Source organism: Sipha flava, unplaced genomic scaffold (assembly GCF_003268045.1).
Source record: "Sipha flava isolate LNK unplaced genomic scaffold, YSA_version1 45_pilon_pilon, whole genome shotgun sequence".
Taxonomy (NCBI): Eukaryota; Metazoa; Arthropoda; class Insecta; order Hemiptera; family Aphididae; genus Sipha; species Sipha flava.
This window is the reverse complement of record NW_020273227.1, coordinates 1,651,828-1,676,146: the sequence shown is the minus strand read 5'-3', so window position 1 is coordinate 1,676,146 and position 24,319 is coordinate 1,651,828. Positions and strand designations below refer to the sequence as shown.

The window sequence follows — 24,319 nt, the reverse complement described above, 5'->3', positions numbered from 1 at the left end:
AAAATGTCACAAATTAAATAATATGATACTAATAAAATATATTTTTTCCAAAAAAATAAAAAAAAACTATTATTTAGAATAGACATGCATGGTTAACTCAAAGTTTGGATTGGATTCGGCACTGTTAAACTAATAATATATGTTTATAATGTGCTCTATTGAATGATTTTCTAATTCAAATTTAACAGATATACCACAAAAAATAAGAGCATTTAAAGACATTTACGCTAAGATTAAATTTCATTTTTACGTTTCATAATATTAACTGTTGGATTATATAAAATATTGTAATATATACGTAAAGAAAACATTTTATTATTCATTATTTAATGTGATAATGCCATAGTGTATATTATGACTTTCAAAATGAAATCAATGTCTACGTGTAGAAACGAAACATTTTACGAAATTTATGGAAAGTAAATAGTTTCAACGAGAATGGGATTAAATTGGAAATAAATATGATCAAATCAAAACTATATAAACCGTTGATTTGCCATCAAGTTTCACCACACTGTACCAACATAATACGTATATCTAAAGTAGTAAGTACGTACATATAGTGCAAAAAACTCATTTTATTCAAATGTCAAATCTTGTAATAAAAATAGTACATGACTAAGTTTTAATTATACTAGGTATTTAAAGTTTTGAACTTTTAAATGGGGTAATTAGATTCGTTTAATGGAACCCCAATTGTTTAGTTTTACATAAATACTATGTATACGAAACTTGTTATAAAAAAATACCTTAATCACAACCGGTAGATAATAAATAATAATCAACCATGTATATTAGACTGATTAACATTGGGCAGTTTTATGTTGGTTTTCATATTATTTGTAAAAATTAAATTTGTGACAAAAAACAAAATTAACCAAGGACAGCATAATCAATTCTGGCCAATAGGTGCTTCACTTGAATAAATCCCGTTGGTTTAAATTTAAATTTTCCTAATTATACAAGTCGTCTATTTTTAATTAAACTTACTAAATACATTTCTGAAACTAAAATTATTGTAAAGTGAATACTTTTTCATGTTTTATAAATATTTTGTTTTACATGTCAGTAAAAGAATATTATGGTATGGATCATTAACTTCTAGAATATATTTTATAAATCGCCGGTCTGCATTATTAGTAAATGTTAATATAAAGGAATTCGGGGCGTTAAGTTTTGTTATTTAAAAAGAAATCATACTCGACGGAAGGTTTTTGATATTCATAAATTTAACGGATTAAGGGCAACATAAAAATCGAGACAATAGATCATATAATACATCTTTTTTGTTCGAATTCGCACGTAACCTCTTAATTCATCATCAATCGTAGAACTATTGTTTTTTTTTCTGCCTTTAATAAAATTTCAAATCGCAAATGACCAAACCGTGAACAATTGCAATTCGTTTCGGTCAAAGAAAAAATACGTGGCCGGTACAAGCTTATATAGCTTTCCTCATTTCAGATACGCTCAAACCTGTAGTGAAATCGTAAATACATCGCAAAACCGTATAAATTGATAATATATTATTATTCACCTATTATACTTTGTGCATGTACCATACACACGCACATTCGTCTGCTTTTCAAAACATCATAAATTCATAACTAGACCGACGAGATTGTTGTAGTCATAAATATAAGATGATTATTTTGAATTTCGTTTTATTGAACTTACCATGGCAAAACTGCTATTCAATTAATTATTTGCGTTTTTTTTTTTTAATACAAATAAAAATAATAATCGCACATATAAGTTTCATAGGTATATTTACGTGTTTATTTCATAGCAAAATTGAATAAGTAGATACCTAAAAAATTATAATAGATTCATAAAAAAGCGAATAATATTATAAATCCAACACAAATACTTAATAATACAAAAAATTAATAGTTAACAAAATTAGTCTTAAGTATAATTCATCATATAAAATGTATAAAAAAAAAAAAATAGGGCACTTACCATATTCCTAACCTGATTACCATTAAAAAAAATCATAATATAAACGTATACAAAAAAAAAAAAAAAAAAAATGTATGATGGTAAATATTATAAATCAAGGAAAATGCCCATTATTAACACAAAAATACAATAATAAACATTGTAAATAGTCAGATCGATCTAATTCAGTCAGATGGAATATATATTTAAATATATATTATATAACATAAATAATTATTGTCATGGAAAAATAGTAGTATGTATTTTGTTTTTGTTATGTTATTTAAACTATAGAGTGCATTAGTTGAAAACCCGTAGTAAATAAACAGTCAATATATATTTTTTTTAAATCCTAACATTTGTCTGCATGAGCAAATTCATATAATATTGTTCCTACCCTAATACTCAATTGTACTATCTTTAACATTTGCTCATTAGAGTAGAATTTGTTCAATTTTAATCCGACATATTACAATGGTAATCTATAGACAATATCAGTTTTGTCCATCATATAAAAATACAAACCTAACATATAACAAAGCACACATAAATAAAAATCAAAAACATGTAAATCTGAAAATACAACAAACATTTGGAAGACACTAGTTGTACATATTATTTTAGATTTAAAAATATTATCTGAAACTGTAGTTTAAGTAAAATTCAAAAATCACATGTGTATATATAAGGCACTTTGGAAGCTCATAGTGAGGTATACCCGTAAAAAAAAAAAATAATAATAATAAAACATTGATAAAAAAAAAAGAAAAAACAATATTTTATCACATAGAGTTAAACAATTCATGAGCTTTGAAATTCGTACTTACTAATTATTAATTCACTTAAGTACTAACACTTAAAAACTAGTTAATACTAAAAAACTTATACTTAATTTACATCTAAATTATACGTCTGTGTAATTTCATATATTTTAGGAACAAGTGTCGCGGTTAATTCTTAAATACTGCATACATAATATTAATTATAATATCAAATAATACGCACACTGTCCTACAATTACATAAATAAAAAAATTCCTAAATATAAGACACATGCAAATAACATAGAACACCAGATGTTTTGTTTGGTCATATAATGAGGACAATATTAAAAATATACATTAAATTCCAACGTTTAGGAAACAATATTAAGTTAATAAATGTATTAAGAACATTTTACAATAAAATCAAAATAATCAACTCGGATTGATATTGAGCCTTAAAATTATTTGTTCAAACAAGTTAGGAAAATGTTTCATTTTATTCAATAATTTGAAAAAGCTAATACTGAACCCTGATTGATGAAGTTTCCATGAAATCACAACAATGAGCAAATATGAAGTTTATTTTAAAAGTAATAATAATAAAAAAATTAAAAATAAAAAGTTAGAGCTTTAACTACTCCAACTTTTAAAATGGATGTTGTGACGCATCTAGGAACTTACTCTAACGCTGTGTGATACTTGCGTATGTGCACCCTTAAATTACCACTTTGTTTAGCCCGATATTCACAATGAGGACAACGATGAACTGGCTCTTTACCTCCACATTCAAATACTTCATGACGTTTCAGTGTACTCTTCCATCGGTATCTCTTGCCACAATGCTGACAACTGAATGGATTTGCTTGAGTTGTGCGCACATATTTGGAGTTTTGTTCAAAGTTTTTCCACCATAAAGAACCTAAGGGAAATGCTGTAATAAATATTTTTTATTAACTTACATAATCGACAAATGTCCAACAGACAAAGTCGTTAAAAATACCTTGATCCTGCATATTTGGTGGTATATTCATACCTCCATATTCAGTAAGTTCCATACCTAAAACAAATATTTATAAAATTAAGCATTAAACATAATTTTTTCTATTAATAACAAAAGAATTTATTTTAATTACAATACATCAGTATAATAGTAAATTAAAAAATGAATATTAACATCTCAAAAACTTTTAACTTCAATGTAAAAATGTATTTTACCTTCTTCAGGACGGAAATTGGTCATATTAATTTGTGATGTTGTAATGGTGGAAACAGTTGTGCTTGTTGTACATACATCACTATGGGCATTATTATCACTCTCACTAGCATCTTCTTCTGTATCTGTTTTTTCAAGTTTTATCTCATTTATTGAACCGCTAGAAGGCCAAAATTTATTATCTTCTTTATCTTCAATTAATACACCATTTACATCAGGTGTCTCCTCTTCGGATTTAACACTTGCAGATTCTACCACAGGTTTAGGAATGATTGGAGGAGATGGTATATTTGCCTTACCCTCACCAGCTAAACTGGGTGCAGTGGGATTTGGTGTATTATTTACATCTAAATTATTAGCATTAGTACGACTTGGATTAACTGGTGATACCACAAGACTACTAAAGTTTTTCACTGGTTGTACTAATTTACGTCTTTTAGTATTTGGTATAGTAGGTACAATGGTTTGTGGTGGTAGAGGTGGAACGGTCATGGATGGATCAAAAGCGCCATCAGAAACTTTAGGAGTAACAGACTTTTTTGGCAGTCCTGGTGAAATATTTCTAGTTGAATTTTTTCGAGTATCTAATTTTCGATCAGATCGACCACTACTTTCAGAAAGTCCTTTAATTTGCAGTGATTCTGCTGCTTTCAGGAATGATCCAAGTTGTTCTTGAGTAATATTCACTTCACCGCGATACATATAATCCATCATAGACCGCAGTTCTTGATATGTTACATCTTTAAGTATAAGCACCGGATATTTGTCAAAATGTTGATTTAATAGCATCTAAAATAAAAAAATATATATAAAAATCAATAATAGATAACACTTATAAAAAAATATTTAACATTATGTTCATTTAAACCTGCTGTGTATTTAATTGTACATTAATTATTAAGCATTATCAAAAATAATTTATAATTTTAATCTATAAATATTAGACTTTAAATTGAACAAGTCAAAATTAATTTTTTGTAAACATTTTAAAATTATAAAAAAACCTAGAGTATTCATGTTATACATAGATTCATTGGCACATGGATATGTTTTATACACAGCATAATTAAGTAAAATTAACAGATTCCCTAACAATGATTTAGTTGATGATAAGTATAATATCTAACTTGAAATTTAAGACCCTAGCTATAAGATGTATTTATATTAATAGGAATAAAAGTTATATTATTAAATAAAGAGATAACTTTGAAGAATGTTCAACAAAATGAAAGAATAAATTTAATCAATTTTTATGGTATACCAATACTTTCATCACAATTTATAACATTTACTAATTAAACAAAAATACTTGCTATAAACTTACTTATGATAATCAACTTCAATTATTTAATATATTTCAATTCCTTTAAATAATTATAATACGAATATTTTATAAGCAAGAAGCTCATACACTAAATTAAGGTTGTACAATTTTGATTTAAAATTATTGTCTTTAATTAACTTCATGGCATCTCATAGAAATTATACAATATGCAAAATAAATTATAAGAACTAATTTAAATACTACTAATTTCATTTAACATGATAGTAAAAATAATTACTCTGTTCAAAGTAATTTACTTAAAATTAAATACATAGATAAAATGGTCTAACGATAAGTCATGAGACATTTTTATTGAAGCCTATAACATAGTAGGTAGGCTATTATTAAATAATAATTCACATAGTTTGCTAATGGTATTTAATAAAAGAGGTCAAGTTGACAAAGTGTATCAGACAGCTGTCTGAATAATGTCATTTACTCAATAGTCTACCGGAACAAGAAAAAAAAAGTATGAGCTAATTTCTCCTCATATATACACAAAACAATATATAATACCCTACACATTTATTGCCTATTGTGTGACATATTATTTTCTTTTTTATATTATATTTAAAAATTCCTTAAAAAATTTATTTTTATACATACTTTTGAAAAAAATCAAAATAATCGAATTTGATTAATTCTACAGTTAAATTTTATTAAATAAATATATAACGTAAGCAATATAAATACAAATATTGTTTTCAAAAAAAATGTATTATAAAAAAAATGAAAATATCTAAATAAACATAATTTTCTTGCATAAAAAAATATCTAGGCCACTTTTTTTTTTATGTGCCTTCTATTATAATTGACAGTACACTTTAAGTTGGATGTACCAAATCAGTGAATGGAAAATAGAAAGGCAATAATGAGATGAGGCTAAACAGTTATATAATAGTTTCCAACAGGATTTTCACAGAATTAGTTTATTTAAAATCAAACTGATAAAATGAAAATAGTTCTAGTAAGACATAAATATAAGATCATTAGTAATTTAAATTTAAAAAAATTAATTTATAACATAAATAATTATTGTAAGATTATGGTATTTAATTCATATTAAAAATACTTCCAGCCATTATTCGCTACTACACCTACATTTTTATTTTATTATCCAATACATATTATTATAACCCTGTAACTACTTACATACATTTTGCAAATAAAAATATGTATTTAATTAAAATAAATTAAGTATTTGATAAAAGAAAAGAAAATTGAAAAATTATAAAAGAAGAGAAGTGAATTATAGCATATAGTAGGTGCAAATTCCAAAATATTGGAAAATATGAGTGGTCTTTTGAGAAGATTAAAAATAACCAAAATTATATTTTGATAACATTTACAGTACAATAGGTATATAATATAAGCATAGAATTTTGTGAACCATGACAAGAAAATGATTGCTATTCTAACTTGACTTCTAAAATAATGCAGAAACTGTTTTTACTAAACCTTAAAATTAATGACATATTCAGATACAAATATTGAAATAAATATGTTATAACATCAAGAAATGTTACAAGCATTTTTCAAACACAAAATAATACAAAATGAAGTTGATAAGATAAAATAATATAATAATACCAAAATGTAATTGTAAAAAAGATGAAAAATACTATTAAGATAAATGCTTATTAAATACATCTCCATACTTACCGAATATTAAAAAAATAATATATAAGTTAACATTCTACATGTAAAATAAACAATTTCAACTATACATTATGAGTAAATATTAAAACAAATATTGTAAGTTATATAAATTATCTACACGTTAATTACATCCATTGAACATTAATATATAATAAAATATCTAAATGGTTATCTTCTAAAGAAACTTTTTATGACCTTTTAACAATTATAGATTCTGGAAAACATTTAAAGACAAAAAAATGTAAACATCAGTATTTTCAATAAGTAAAAAAAATAATATTATTTCTAATAAAAAATCAAGTGTTTATGTTTATAGCAAATGGATGAATAATTTGTTGAATGATAAATAATAAAACAAATACTGTTATTACAAAATAGTATTTTAAACTAAATTAAGAAATAATTGACAAATATTTGTAAATTGAATTATTGAAAACACTAACAAAATTACAAAATACATTCATTGAGATATAATATCAAATGTATTAAAAGAAACTCATAAAAAAAAACTCATAACAGTAAATTTATCAATTCAATGAATTTAGAATATCAGTAACAAAATTAAAATCAACTTTATGTTAAGTACTTAGTTACAGAAATAGAATTAATCTTAAGTTATAAATTTATATATTTATGGAATTCATTCTATTTACATTTATATTTGTTAAATTTTTTTAATAAAATTATACTTAGGTATTTTTACCAAATTAAAAAATATTTCTTAATTTGATAATTATATGTAACACCTATGAAATAAATGGTCTAGCAATTCAAGACATATCTATAAAAAAATACCAACTTTACTTTTATACGAACTGAGTGAAATTGAAAATCATGTATAAGTAAAGATCAATTCTTGGATCAATTGTTCAATGTTCATGAACTTTATAATCTGAACTATCAATTTTATTTTTACATAAACTGATGAAATATAAATATAATTTATCTTCGTAAAGAATAATTACCTTAATAATCATTCAAAAATTTTTAATCTAATAGAAAAAGGTCTAATAATCAATTTATCGATTTGAATTATAATATTAAATACTTTGATAAAAGAAAAAAATATGTTTAAAAACTTTACAAATAAAATAGCAGTAAAATCATATCTTATATAATAAAAAAGTAACTCAGAATTAGATTTTTAATTAATTCATTGATCAAATTAAAAATGTATTATTTTTCAATTTCATTGTCATATACTCATATAATACACAAAATTATTAAAAATATAAATTTAATCAAAATATAAATATTACTTTTACCAAAAATTAACTAAATGATTAAAATCAAATTATTGGAAATTGATTGTCATTGTTATCCACTTTGACAAAATGATAGTATACAGGTTGAATAATTATTCATGATACTCCAGGAAAGCTATATTATTAATAACTATATAGTTTTAAATTATTATCATAATTATGACTCTCAGATGGAAATGCCTCCTGTTGGTAATCACACATAATAACTAAGTGCATATTTTAAAAAAAAATAATTTATCACTAAATCCTGATAACAAATAAAATTGTTTTAGTACTATAGTTACTAAATTTTTAAAAAATTAAAAAGATGGAATCCAACAATATTATATATAATCAGTAATAAGGAAAGTCATAAATTTAAAATATTTTTTATGGAGCTGATCGTCATGCATTAATTTTAGGCAAAACCCTTAAAAAAAACACTTAACATTGATAACTTCATTAAATCTGAAGCTTTCTTTAATTTAACATTATCTTTCATTCTATTAACTTATTAGGGACACAAATTTAAAACATAAAATAGTTAAAGATGTTTAACATATAATCATCAAATAAAATTGAAATTTCATATAATTAATAGTTCAGTAGTAATTAAAGTACATTAACTACTATTAACTTAATCTATAATCAATCAAATTTTAATACAAAAATATTCTCTTTCATGAATATCATTCATTCAATAAACAATTAAAACATATACATCCGGTTATAAAGTTAAAGAAAAAAATAATGTTTACATATTAAATTGGATTAAAAGTTAGTTTACTTAAATATGATTATTAAATTGTTATCAATTTAAAAACTATCAAACTATCAACAGTTTGAGTGTCACACAATATTTAGATATCAATGACTAAAAACAAGACAAAATGAGATCTGATAAGTGGTATGATATTAGAAACATAATTTCTATTTATAAACTGGTCTCATATGAGTGGCTTCATTGTAATGTCAGTTAAGTTGAAAGATACTTAATTTTGGGCAGAAGACTAATTTTGTGTTATTTCATGAGCATGCTTGAATTCTATGCAAATAATTCTCATCTACAATTTAAAATAACTATTTTTTACTAATTTTACACTGATAGCATCATCACAACAATTTAAAAAAGCATTTTTTTTATGAAGTAATTTTAATGAAAGAAAGTGACAATAAAGATGAATATAACAAGAAAACATAAGATTCATAAAGCTTGATTTCTGAGATAAAATAACAACATAAATTTGGCTTTAGGAATGAAAAAGTTTATACACTCATTTGAAAGGATAAATTCCCAAGTTTATCTAATACTTTTATATACTATAATAATTTATATATTAATTAATCCAATTATATATTTTTTTAATATAATTTGGAAAATCCTATTTTTTTAAATAGTGGTTTCCGTGTATTAACTAAAAATAATATTAAACATAATTGTTTCCCCAAAATAAAAATCATAATATGATGAACACTAAATTTATTAAACAACTATGTTTTTTATGACCAATGTTCTACAGTGACAAATTCAAAAATATCAACAGAAAAATTTGAAAAATATTTATTTCTTAATAAAAAAATACATTATTAGAATTATACTAATAAACCAATATTTATAAACTAGTTATGAAGTTTAGTTAAATTTGTCTATTTAAAACACAATACCCATAATTTAATAATAAATATTTGCACTTACTTACCAACATATTGATACTATATTAATTTAAACATGACATTTTATTATATTATAATATCCATTAAAATATTCATTTAAAATATAATTATAATACAATCATAAAGCTGATTGCAACTAAATATTTATTTAAGTATATAACTATTGATCTCATTTTTATTTTAAAATTAACCGATTAAATTTTAAAATAATCTATAAAATTATGTCATCTCAATAGTAAAAAAAAAAAATTAGAAACCAAACATTAACAATAATACTATCACACAAAATACATTATTCATAAAATGTGTATAGTAAAACCATTTATAACTGTTAATTTTTTTTTAAATTTAAATAAACTCAAATTGAAAGTTCATTTGAGAATTTAATTAAGATGTGTATTTTATAGTTATTAGCATGAACTGGTATGTAGATTGTATTTAGTATAGTTTAAAGAATATTAAAATAACCATAATTATTTGAATTTATTTATGAAAATACTGAATAAAAACAATAGCGAAAATAGGAAATACATCAATAAAAAATTATTTTAATATAACGTTAACAACTTATTTTAATCTTAAGACCCTAGTGCAAAAAAAATTAATTTTCTCTTTATTATAAAAGAAAGTTATTTTAAAATCAAATTTTTTTCAATAGAATAAAATATAATATATTATAATACTTTTTAAAAGAATAGTCTGACTAACAAATTCAGCATTATAAGTTATATAGAATAAAATAAACAATTTTAATACATTAATTATTTGTTATATTTATTTTAAAGAATATTCTGGATAATTTATTCTTATTAAAATATTAGAAAATGCTAAAAAGGAAAAAGAAAAGAAAAAAGCTATACCTAGATCAAATATTAAATATTACAGCAATAATATTTTATTGCTGTGGTTTAAAGTTACATTATCTAAATTTAATGGATAATTTAAATGTATAATTTTTAACTTTGATTTCAGCATTAGGTACTTAATCTATAATTGAAACCCAAAGATATAAGCAGTCAAAGAGAGTCAACATACAAAATAAAAGTAACTCTGTAAGATTCATCAAACAATTTAGAAATAAATAATAATAGAGTTCAGTTAATATAATTAAAAATCAATTAAATAATATTATCCAAATACTAAATGATAATTTGTTGTTAAACAAAAACTGATCATAACATAAAACCGTTTTAACAGCATTTATAGAAACAAAAATAAATTCATAAATTAAAAAAATTTAAACAACAAAATCAAGTAAAACATAGATAATAAAGAATTATATTAGAAATGTTCAGATGTTTATGAAATTAAATATTTTTTCTATAAATCCAAATTAATACTAGCATAGACACAAATTATATTATTTTGATTAATTTGATTGTTCTACCAAATTTTTACTTTGCATAATTTATGTATTTTAATTTGAAATGCATAATATGTGATTTTAAGAATATAAATGCATATTTCAGTACATTTATAAACTACTTTAAAAATAATTTAAATAAATGAAATATTTAAAGTAACTATAAAATTAATTTTATAATGTTTATGTGTCATCTTTCAAATATGCTACAATAAGATTAGTAGGGGTAGAAAGAAATTATCCACGATATAAAAATCTCCTTCTAAACAAGACATAACTACAGATTTGAAAACATTACAAAACCATTTTATCATAATATAACAATGTATTTACCTCGGTATTTACCTTACTTTATTGCAAGAAAATTAATTATGTAACTTAATATGTTTTGAATTTTAGATACTGAAAGTTAATAAATATTTTATTATCATATTTGTTTAATTGATATATTTAAAAAGTTTTTTTAGCTACAAATGCATATTTAGTACATTTTTTTATTTTTATTTTTAGTGGATATACATACAAGTTCTATATTAGTTACATATTTAACGTAACATAACATTACAAAGAAATATAAATAACTTAAAAAACTAATAAACAAGTTAAAAATCTATAAGTAATTGAAATAATAACTGAAGAACTTAGAAATGAGATTTTGACCCGGATTTTGATGAATTTTTACATATCAAAACTCTATGCAATCAACCTTGCCTACCTATATTTTTAAAACAAGTTTTAAACAAATCCAACCAGACTTAATTACATAATTAATCTGTGTAGATGATTCGGGCTTTCTATAGTAAATGCATGTTAATAAGTCAATAGAGAAATTTTTCAAATATTAATGTTATTTAAACATTACCAGATTTAAATAAAATAAGTACTTAAATATATAAAATATGTATAAATTAATTAAAATATTTAGTTGATTCTTAAAAATGGATAGGTACACAATAGTTTTAATATAATGTACTAAAAATTATTTTATCTAGTAAAAACACTTCAATTAAAACTAAAATCAATTTAGTTAGAGATACATTATAACCAAAAAGGTACTTACTGTAAAACAGAAAGCTAAATTTAATTATCACCTTGATAACCTTTAAAAGATAATATTCAATTGGATCTATTTCATTTTAAATATTAATTTGTAATATCATTCATACATACATAATATTATGTCAAATTAAATGGAACGTATTTTTCATTGTGTTATCTTTCTAATTAGAAAATTAGGGTAATAATATTTATAACCCATACTAAGTATTTTTCATTTAACCTATTTCAGATAGTTAAAAAGATTAAAATAAGATGGCCATGAATAGACTTTGAATATTGAATTCATACCAATTGTGGTAATAAAACTAATTAACAACTCAGCTGAAATGATTGATTGATTGAGTATAAATGAACTGATTCGCTCATTACCAAGCTGCTACAATATGTAAACACAAGCAATAGTGCTATTTAACCGTTACTACGATTATGATAAAGATTTAAGTTAGTTTGATTTTAAACTGCCATATTCAAACAATAAGTGGTTATTGATATTATACATGAGCATACAGTATTGAAGGACCAAATTGGCTGGATTAGAGAGAGGAACAGTGATGTAACCGGATATGATATATGACGAAAATGTATCTAAATTACATCAGATTGAAAAAAAGCACATTGGCGAAAACCGAGAAATATTCAACAGAAAATTTTGGGCATTGTAAAAAAATAATTTGTCATTATCACCAAAGAAAAAGGAGTTCATTGAGGAAAACGGATGTCTGGGTAGACGTACTTTCTGACCGTGTCTTTTTAAGCACATTCAACAGGTGCCTCGTGTTATAAAACCACGAAAACGCAACGGCGGCGGCGGCGTGAAACATATGGAATGTGGTTAAGCGCAAAACGTGGTCACCACCAGCGAAATATACAGGCCGTCAACGGTGGTGAACACGCGATACACAAAAGGGTTATGTAGGTAGATTTTACGGGTGACTTTATTTACCGCGAAATAAGGGCTGCAGGCGGACAGGACGACTTTGTGCGCGTTCATATACTGTCCCTCAGCGGCCAGGGCGCAATCCACCAGCGATCCGCTCTCCAGCAAGCTGTCGAATACCGAGATCAAAGTGTTCTGATGGTTGTTCCACCGCAGGCAGAACTGTTGCTGCTGCTGCTGCTGGTGATCCATGGCGACGGCCCGAGCGGGTCTCGTCGTAATCGTACACAACTTGCGGCAACGACCAGACGATAACGCCTGGCCAGAAAAAAAAAAACAACAAACAAACGCTGCGTGAGGTGATGGTTTCGGTATTCAGTTCACTTGAACACGATGCGACCACGACGAGAGGAACCGACGCGAAGACGACCTGTTGTGCACACCACACGCACACACACGCACATACACATACACACACAATCGAACACTACACACACGCGCTCGAGCCGGACAGTAGTGTAAACGCTCCGCACGCACACACACGCAAAAAACACGCACGAGTTCGCCACGCTAAATTGCAAAAATTTGGAAAATAATTTTTAAGAAAAAAAAAAAAAATCAAACCGCACCGACGCGAAATGAAAGTCAATGGTAACACGAACAATTCGGGAAAAATAAAAATTAAAACCTACTAAATGTTATAATATTGTACTTTAATCTTAATGCAATCGTAATATTGTGTCGTAAATAATAAATTATTATTATTGTTATTATTATTACTATTATTAATTGTATTTATTGTGGTAGAATTGTAGTCTGTACATGAAACGTCGCGCGGCGGACACGACGAGCTAAATAAAACCACTAAAGTGTGCGGCGACAAAAGCGTCGGCTACGACGGTCCCGTTTTTCAACGGCGGTGGCGGCGGCGGCGGCGGCAGCGGCGAAAGCAGCGCTGTGGGACAAAGAGAAATTTTCACACTGAAACGCGGCGTAACGAAATTCAAACATACCATCGCATCGCCACTCCGGTGTGGTGTTGAGCCGTCGCGTTTTTACCGAAATATTGGTGTGCGTGCGCGCGTGTGTGCGTGCGGTGCGCTGCGCGTACCGGGTAATCGGGTGGGGGTGGGGACGCGGAGGGTTCGGACTGGAACGGCGGCGCCGGGTACGGTGGGCGGTGGCGGCGGGACGAGGGGATCGGGATGCACGAGAAAAAAATTTGAAAAAAAAATAATAACGAGACGGAACCGAGACAACAAAAATCGTAATGGACAATAAAGTTTTTTTTTTTTCGGCAGTGCCAACTTTGAAAGTTTGCACGGTAATTTCGGACGGCCGACAGTGGCGACGGCGCCGGCGATCCGGACCGTCGCGTTCCGCCGCGGTCGAGACTTGTTCGTTCCCCGTCGCTTTTATCTGGCCGAATAATGTTTACGTTTCTAACGCGCGTAGGTACCGCAACGTCGACGACGCCGGTATTTGTACACGGCACCCGGCGGGGGCCAATATTTGGATCTCGCGTACGCACGCTGTGCACACGGTAAAAATGGTTTCGTTATCAGTGCGAGCGTGCGCGCGCGTAATTGAGATTTTATTAATGATCGGCGGCGGCCAATGTTAATTAGTGCGGGACCGGGTGGTAGGGGATGATGGCGCGGCTCGGTCGTCGCGCATCGCGTTACGACAATATAATGGTAATAATGAAAATAATCGTACACGGGGAATTGTTTCACTGTTATCCGGTCGTCGCCGTCGAGGAAACGCGCGCGCTCGCGCAGTGTGCCCGCGGTACAAAGCGGCAACCGGTGGGAACGGCGGCGTTTCGTGGGCCGGTCACACTGAGGCGCCGAAACGTTTGGAAAGTTCGGAGACGACGGTTTGTTTACGCCGCGGTCGAAACGGACTGTCATGCGGAGAAGAGCGCGGGCAAAAAAAAAAAAAAAAAACAAAATAAAATAACCACACAAGGGAAAAAAAAAATAATATATAATAAATTTCGACCGTCGCCGGTCGCGTATTGGTGGGAGAAAATTCTATTTCACGGAATTACATCGTGATGATCCGTATCGGGTCCGTCCCCGTCGCGACCGCCGGTTCGCGCGTTCTTTTCACAACACATTTATATTGCTGATGTGTACGATATAATAAAATATGTGTTTTATTATTATTTTTTTTACCGAAACGCGCGCAACACAATACGTCCAAAAAAACTGTTATTATTATTATTATTAATAATATTTATTATTTCGTTGTCCGTACGTTTATTGGAAAACCGCCGCGATACAAGCACACGCATACAAACGCGTATACGTTTGTCATTACGTTCACGTGGTGCGTTGGTTTCTGGATGTGTAATAATAATTCCAGAAAAACTAGCTCGGCGCTTACTGCCCGTGCGTGTGTGTGTGTGTAATATTTGCGCTCACACGCAGCACTCGTGTGACACATCGATACGCGTGTCGTGTGTGTGTTATATACTCGTATATGTACATCGTGTACGTGGAAACGACCGTATAACGTGTAAACGGCGTACACGATGATGATGATGATGATGATAATATTAATAACAGTAATGATGATGATAATATTAGTAATGGTACGTTGCGGTCCCCGAAAATATTTTTTCTGCGGCGGATACGTTGCAGACAAATAATGGCATCGATTCGTTTTTACGTCATCTTTGTTCGGATTTCCTGCGGCAGCCGCCATGTGCATACCGCGAATTCCGAGAATTCAGGATACCGGGCGACGGACGTGCGCGCCTCGCCCCGGCCCATACAACGTGTTGCATTGCGAATCGACCGCGATTCTGAGGGGGAAAAAAACGTGCCCGCGCGGTCCTGTGCCGAATCCGAACGAAATACGATCGCGTGACGAACGTGAGCGCACGGGACCGCGTCTACGCGATGAAAAGTTTACGGACCAAACCACGGTTTTCGTCCGTCTGGTTTCCACTCGAATCCGCCAACCAGTTGTAATTCGAGGTTAGGAGACGCAGTTGACGTTTCGTGTTTATCGTTACTTTTTTTTTTTTTTTTTTTTTACCGAAACCAAAATCTTACTCGTACTTTCAGACCGTATGCGTAGAACGGCCGTTGAACAAATACTCGCAACATTTTTTTTCATTTTTGTGGAAAGTACGCCATTAAAAGTGGTTGTAAACGGAGAACAAATAATGAACAATTTTCGTAAAAGGTTTTGTGCCCAGTTCAAATAAACATTTTAGAACGTGTAACACGTGTACGTGTAAGTTGTCAGTTTTCGTAAAAACAGAATACAAACCTACCCGTGTGTTACTCGTAAGGAAACATTGGACCAGATTGTGCGTCAAAGCCGGTTTAAGGGTAACCCTGGGTAGCATTTTCGGGTATATAACCCAATGTGTTCACGATTCAAGGTCAACAATAGGTTCTCAATCATCTGGTTATAATGTAAAAAATATGTTCGGATTGTTGTTGACGGTTGATGTCGTATCATCTTATTACGTACTTATGTACGTATGTATTTATGTAAATTTAGCTTAATTGGAAAAAAACTAAAATATTCTGATGACCTTGTCGAGTTGATTTTATAAACCGAAGGGTGGTGGTTTACAAAAGGTTGCGCACCACTGGCGTTCTTACTATTGGCAACCGATGGGTTACAAATGGTAAACGACGCAGCGGACCAAACACCAAATACCGCATAAATCTTTTTGTCCCGGCATCATGACGGTTTTTCAAAGGATAAAATAATATTCTTAAACATTTATTTCGGCTGTATTAATTTCAACGTGCAAGCTACAAAATGTTGGTACTATGAAAACGAATAAATCCCTAGTACGTGCGACTGTACGTAAAAAAGTTGAGGCATTGGCGCCATGGAGGGGTGTAGATATAATATTCATACATTTGTTGCGTTCACCCTGTTATTAACATATGTGTGTCAATGTGTCATGCACATTCAACTAGTGTTTATAACTTTCATACAAATATGTGTAGATATATTTCACTAACGAAGTAAACAACAGTGTATTCTATTTATCTGGAAATAACAATGACACGATTTCAAATTTAGTCGATACAGATTCGTATACGACACATTGTACACTGGATGGCTAGAGATAAATATTTAAAAAATCACTGCAGTAACTACACTTAAATCTGAAACCACAACGCAGATTCGACTAATGTGTTCGTTTTACTCGTTGCGGAATTACTTAACATATAATTGATACGGCTTTATTTAAATAGGTACGGTGATACACTATACAATATATACGGGTTAAAATTAAATAAAAAAAAATACACGAATTATAACCATTTGGCAATAAATCTCTTCGATCCCGATGTTTTAGACCTGCTGCTACTGCTGCTTTTGCTATTCATTATTTTAACCCCTATATAGTACGTAAGAGTAAGAATGAGAGAGAGCGAGTGAGAGAGAGACAGTGAGCGAACCATATTGTATATGTATATAGAGTGCGTGCGTGTGCGTGAATAACCTCGCCATTATAATATTATACCTACACAGCGATGATGGTGTTTCAAAATGGTTTTTGGAGAACAACTTTATGGGATTCAAATGTACATAATAGCGTCTTTTACGGGTGCTCTAGAGCAGGTAGAAAAAAATTCAGGTAGGTATACCAGTAGGTTTACCAAGCACACTACCCGACGAAAAAAAAGGTTCGACTACGAAATATCCAAAAACTGGTTTTCGAACGAGTAGATATACGTATGTATGTATACTCGATATTATGTATCGCACAATGTACAGAATAATCGTTTCGACGAGAATGATCACGATGCATCTGCCGAACACGATTGTAAAATGTGGCTTCGACAAACATTGACAATAAGACAGAAAAAAGTAATTGAAAACGTTCTCCTAAAAACCGTCTTCTATTTTGTAATTTGTATGACTCAACACGGAAAGCTTGTAATCATAACTATTTTTGATAACAATAAGCCGTATACAGAACAACAGTTTATTAATTGACACCAAATTATAATTATTGTAGGTTTGTAACTGTTGAGCTGTTAAGAATTTAAATTAAGTAAATTTATATAAGTTACATCTTAAACTTCTTTTTTTTTGCAGATAAATCGTTAATTTTACAAGTAACAGTTTAATTAATCATTAAGTACCCATAAATAAGTTCAAATAATAACCAATTTGACGTGAATAAACATATGTTTAGAACATTTTCAAGGCAATTAAATTACATTTTTCGATTATTTTAGTATGGATATCAAGGTGAATTTCGTTTTGATATAAAACTTTATTAAAAAATACATACATTTCCAACGAAAAAAAAGAACATATAAGCATTTAATTATTTTATTTTCCCTTATCCAAATCATCGAAACAAATGTAAGGGACCATAACTTACCGAGTTTGGTATTGAATTGGCTCCCTAATTCAGGTAATCGTTATTTTTACGTATTTAATTGGCTCCCAAGATTTATGCATTGAGTTGGCTCCCTGCACATTTATTTAATAAATACATTGGTTATCAAAATCGTTCGAAAAAAAAAATTCAATTATACATTAAAAATATAAAAGTTGAAATAGTACGTGACTGTAATACTTTGAGGGACATAGTGCCGATTAGTCTTGAAATTATCTAATCGTTAATCCGATAATGCATTAGTTACAACCACCGACGTATTAATTAATATAACCTATACTAAATAATATTAAAACAGTGCAGGTAAGTGATTTTTTTTTTTTTATATATGCATTTTTATTTTTACTAACAATTTTGACTATTTGACTATTTGTATTTTAAATTATTTTAATGTATAGTTAAAGTTATTTTAATTAATGTCGCGTACTTTTTGAACTTTTATATTATGAGAACAACTTGTTTAAAATTACATTGGGACCCATTTAATATTGCCTGTTTTGCGAGCCAATTCAATGGTCACCCTATATTGCTACTTATTTGAGCCCTTATTGCCCATATTTGTTAGAAAATCAAACTCAACGGCGCGGCGGTACGTTAAGCTACCCAGAAACAAAGCAAAACTGTAAATAACCGCTACAGTATAAATGTTCATATTTCATGATATCGATCGTGAATTTAAAATCAATCAGACTAACTGCCAGAGATGTTTCTTGATAAAATAACATAATAAATCGATATAGATTAAACCCCGTTGGACGGATCATCATCACACGGTATACATGTTATATCGGTTTTATAAACGTGTTACTAGTAAAAACAAAAAATCATCTTTATAGTATAAAAAACATATTATACAAATAATAAGAAAAAAGTATATAAAACGCACGAGCTAATATTTCGACTAACTGTCCAGTCACGATAAGGTTAGATAAATTATAATTTCGTAAATTTTTTTTTACTTTTCAATTCGATTACAAAAACTACTTGTGTATCAGAGATGTTGCGGTAATACACAAGTCTTAGTCGTGCGAACGGTAGCTGAATAAAAAGTACAGGTTATATGCTATAATATACGCGTTTCTCGATCGGAAATATAGCAATACACATTGTATACATATTATTATATTATCGTTTCGATCGGAAATCTTCGTAACGATTTAATGTTATTATTTTATAAATATAATTGTATTTATACTGCAACGTGTTTCCAATGTGGGTCGATAAATACCCTTTAAAAAAAAATCAAAAAATCATGCAATATCATTGTCGGAGTCGAATAAACAGCTATTAATAATAAACAACGTCGATTATTATTTCATGTGCACCGCCGCGGTTGCAGCGTTCGATCTACTCTATTTACGATCTCCTATTATTACCGCATCCGATGTATTTGATTTTTAGTAAAATATTATTCGCATGCAAGATAGTAGATACGTTGACACAAGATTTGTATTAATCCGAAAAAGTATTTGATCACACATGCGTATTATTTAAGATATCGCTCGATGTGATTTTTAGTCCGTTAGCAGAATTTTAATCATATTTACTCTTACGTCACACACTCATATAAATAGGATTGATGGTTGAGTCGGTTGAATGACTTAGATCAGTTAAAAACTAGAAGTTTTCATAGTTTTCGATAATCATTATAAGTGCTACAAGAACTTTATAATGATATGCTTCGTTGAATCAGATATTTTTAATAAAAATCATATCTATTTTATTTACACTTCTCAGTACTATAATATTGCAATAGAAATTTTATAAAACCAATACACTCCTCAATTCTCTCTGCAAAATCAAATATTTCAAATGATGGATTATTATTATGCTGCAGGTACTATATTTACTACACTAAAAAGTAAAAATCGCAATTCATTGTGATCATCATTTTTTTTAGTTTAATAATTCACTAATATAATTTTTTTTAATTAGGTATCAATGAACATCGTACTAATACTTATAATTTTTTAGTTCAGTATAGTTTTAATATTTATTATATAATAATATGTATAATATAATATATATTTATTAGTTATGACCTGGGCTCATAATTTAGAGCTTTAAAAAAAAATTTTTATGAGCGCTATAATATAATTTTAAAAATATTCATATAAGCACTTAAATATGCCCTAAAAATACTAAGACATACGAAAAAAAAATTATTATAAAAATAAAATGTTACTCATTAAAAAAAATTATCATGATCGCTCGCGTCGCTCTGTGATATAAATAAATATATAACTTGTACCATGTGAAGAGGAATTAGTTAATTAACATGAATTAATTACAAATATAAATAATTAATACTACTAATTAAGTATTTGTAATTATAAAGAAAAAATTTAAAGGCTATGGAACTTTACTTATATTTTGAAATATGCAAAAATATGCAACATGAAATTTCGTATTTAGCTTCTTAGTTATTCGAAACAAATTTATAATTCACACTCTAGAACCTCTCAAAAAAAAAAAAAAATTAGGCAAATGCTAGAAGTTATGAGCACCGGTTATAACTTTAAGTGCCGTACATTTAATCGATTTCGTTTATATTCATATGATGTATTTGGTTGTATTATAGAGCTTTAATGCTGCATATTCTTTATACGGGTTTTTAAGGCCATGAAGTCCCTAGCCACATTATTACAAATAACATATTTATGGATTTAACTATTGACAAAGTAAATAGTTTTTCATTTTTTATAGCCGTTCCCTCTCCCGACAAGCTACTCGCCGAAAGTACGTTTTTTAAATTCGGATTTTTATTTTTATTTTTTTTTTGTATTCTCATAAACACGAAACTGTGTGCGTGCGCGCTGTACGGCCATTTGCCGCCAAGGTATTCTCCAATGTCGTTGGCCTTCGTGCGTCCGCCAAGGCCAGGGATTGTCGAATTTATATTATGCGCGTAAAAATCGACAAGTCCAGTTTTTGGTTGCTTTAAAATAATGCGTGATATTCAAATAAACGATTTCGCCAGTTTTGTCTACGGCTTTAATACCATCTACATTCTACACGCATATACGTTTCGGTAATGTAGTCGATACACATCGTACGGCGAAACGTTATAAAAATCTTCGAATTCTACGTCGCCTTACAACGCGTTTACCTAGAAGTATCCACAGCCGAATAATTTAAGCGGTATTATTGAGTTTCCAGTGCAGAGTCACGCCTTTGTCCGTATCATTTTTTCTACATTCTGGCTAATGGCACCTGGCTTGGTCCTTTCATTAAATTGTCAATATCGAACCATTGCATTGTCACTATTTACATATAGCAACGTTTCCCAACCTATGGGTCGTGACCTAACATTGGGTCGAAAAATATATTTGTTGGGTCTTTGTTAACTAATAAGTAAAATACATTAGTTAAGTATCAAACTATAGATATATATCAGTATTCCGTTTACAGTATTGCGTTAAAGTACATAATAAAATTCTTTATATTAAAACATACTAGGGTTTTTTTTTTTTTTTTGGAGGACTGCCTGCCCAACATAAACGACATTTATGGGTGCCTTGGTATAAAGGTTGGGAAACACTGGTATACAGTAACTTACAAGCTACCGATAAACTAATAAGAACACAGCCTACTACCAGAAAATGAGAATAATTCTGTTAAAATCATAACTTATTTCCCCCTTAGATAAAATAATTCACTCGATATTGCACCATATTTTGCTCAGTTAAATATCTGCACTCGGTCCACAAGTACGTGGATTAAAAACTTGAAAAAAACCGGTGGTTTTTAAGGAGTAAAAAGAAACCGATTCTCGAATTTATATCTCGAACTTTTTTGTTACATAATCACATAGAATATAATTAATCGAATACATTATTTTATTTTTTTTGCTGTTATTGTTATTTTCCTATTGATGCATTGATATACGTCTCATAAGGAAAACAGTGAAAAGGAAAAAAATAAGTGAAAAGAGGCAACCATAATGAGAAAGTGATTTCTTTTATTTCATTGGTATAATTGTAAAAACTAATGGCAATGCTACATGACACAATCATAACTTAATTATTTTTCATACCATGGGTCAATTTTCAGATAAAAACTATATTACAATTAAAACCGAAATATCTGGGACAAATATTTAAATACAAATTTATTCATGTAAAATTAAGTTGCGTAACTGAAGTCTATACTACATATGTATTTATATTCATTGATATAGCTGTAAAATTATTTCAAGTTAAAAATAAAATTATAAATAAATAATAACATTATATACATCAACAGGTCAAATAAAAATCATTGTACAATAATTAGCACCTAAACATATAATAATAATATAATAATAAAAACCATGTTTGTGTTTTTGTTGTTAGAGGTTTGATAACTTTTACACCAGTCATATACATAGGCAATTCAATAATCTATAATGGAGTTGATGGAGCGATTTTTCTGAATTTGTTATTTTTGCTAGTAGGGTTGGCCCAACACTCTTTTGAATGTTCATTCATGTTGTTAATAAGTTTGAAGCAAAATAAACAGTAACTTTGGCCAACCATTTTCGGAGCAATTTTGGGATTTTTAACGGACTGAACCTGAGCTTGAGTCATTTGATACGTTTGGCTCATGACCATAGAAGGTTGGCTAATAACTACGGATGAAGGAGTGGTAGCAGATGTAGAAGTCTGTTGTAAGAATACTGGTTGAGATTGTACCATGGTATACTGAACCTGATTATTGGGATTTTTGCCATTATCGCCTAGAAATATTTGATAAGAAATTCCAGGCATTTGTGGGGAAGGCACAATTAGATGTGGAGCAGCAGTTGGTTCTATGTGAGGAGTAGTTGCTGAAACTATGGGTCGGGTCATAGGTAATATAGGTCTAGGTCTTCGTCCCATCCGTCCTCTGGGTTTTTTTATTTTTTTGTTGGCATTTATTTTTGTAAGCCTTGGAATAGGAATTTTTTGCAAAGGAATCTCAATTGGCTCGATATTTATAGAATCCTTTTCAATTTTTTCTTCTGGTTCTTCAATTTCATCTTTAACATCAAGATAGGATTGGAACTCGCTTGGATGTAGAACTTCTACTTTTATGTCATCAGTAAAAAGTTCGACTTTGGGTTTCACCCAAACTCTTTGATCTCCATGAACTTCAGCAGTCTCTTTTTCTTCAAAGTTTTCTGGTGGAAAGAATTTTTCAGCATCTTCAGTTTCTTCGGATGATAGGTGGTGTAGTTCAACTTCATAGTCAAAATTGTCTTCATCTTAATTTAAAAATAACTATTTTTAGTTTTTTTTTAATAAACACTCAAAAAAATATTTATAAGCATCAACATATAGTATACATCAAGCCAATATGTTACAGCACAAAGAAAACTCCAAAAGCAATTTATACTTATCTACACATTAGTAAATAATATAAAAATAAATTAAAATGCATATGATTTAAATAAACTGTTTTGGCTGTTAAAAACTACAAGTACAGTTTGCATTATAAAATACACAAATATTTTGTATACACGTATTAATAAATGGAAGAAGAAAATTGCAAGGAAACAATTATCTGCTTAGAAATATTAATACGAATATAGAAAATATATCAAAATTGCTGTGTTGATTCCTTGATGGACAATAAAATCGATTGTGACACTCAACTTTCATTGGCAACTAACAGTCACGATTGATGGAATTTCAATAGACCTAGAACTCTAAGAAAAAAAATTTGATATGGTAATAAATCAATAAAACCACATTATGTTTTATAATTAAAATTAGAAAATTACTACTTCCTCAAAAGGTACTCACTTCTTGTCGCGATTTTCAGATATAATATACCTACCTACACAA

At 28.9% G+C, this 24,319-nt stretch overlaps 2 protein-coding genes across 3 annotated transcripts; both read right to left on the bottom strand.

The window, feature by feature from the left end:
• Positions 1–2,045: 2,045 nt before the first annotated feature.
• LOC112689622 (longitudinals lacking protein, isoforms F/I/K/T-like) lies at positions 2,046–14,472 on the bottom strand. 2 transcript variants are annotated; one of them, XM_025563417.1, is made up of 4 exons: positions 13,184–14,472; positions 3,920–4,706; positions 3,705–3,761; positions 2,046–3,635 (listed from the first exon to the last, which is right to left on the bottom strand). In XM_025563417.1, exons 1-4 carry the CDS (start codon positions 13,367–13,369, stop codon positions 3,382–3,384), a joined length of 1,284 nt encoding a protein of 427 aa, XP_025419202.1. In that variant the 5' UTR covers positions 13,370–14,472; the 3' UTR covers positions 2,046–3,381. The 2 variants fall into 2 exon arrangements, with proteins under 2 accessions (XP_025419202.1, XP_025419203.1); XM_025563418.1 differs by having other exon boundaries at positions 2,047–3,623; positions 13,184–14,460.
• An 8,283-nt stretch (positions 14,473–22,755) lies between these two features.
• Positions 22,756–23,737, bottom strand: LOC112689607 (the record flags this gene model as incomplete). The annotated part of the gene is made up of 1 exon (XM_025563390.1): positions 22,756–23,737. A coding segment is annotated over one exon (843 nt), but the record flags the coding sequence as incomplete, so codon positions are not given.
• Between the last annotated feature and the right edge of the window lie 582 nt (positions 23,738–24,319).

Excerpts from the sequence above, each read along its gene's own strand:
- LOC112689622 (XM_025563417.1), bottom strand. The coding sequence starts at position 13,369 with ATGGATCACCAGCAGCAGCAGCAGCAACAGTTCTGCCTGCGGTGGAAC. Across the intron at positions 4,707-13,183 it reads CCTGCAGCCCTTATTTCGCG|ATGCTATTAAATCAACATTT; the intron begins GTAAATAAAGTC and ends TTTTTATTTTAG. Across the intron at positions 3,636-3,704 it reads ACCAAATATGCAGGATCAAG|CATTTCCCTTAGGTTCTTTA; the intron begins GTATTTTTAACG and ends TATTTATTACAG.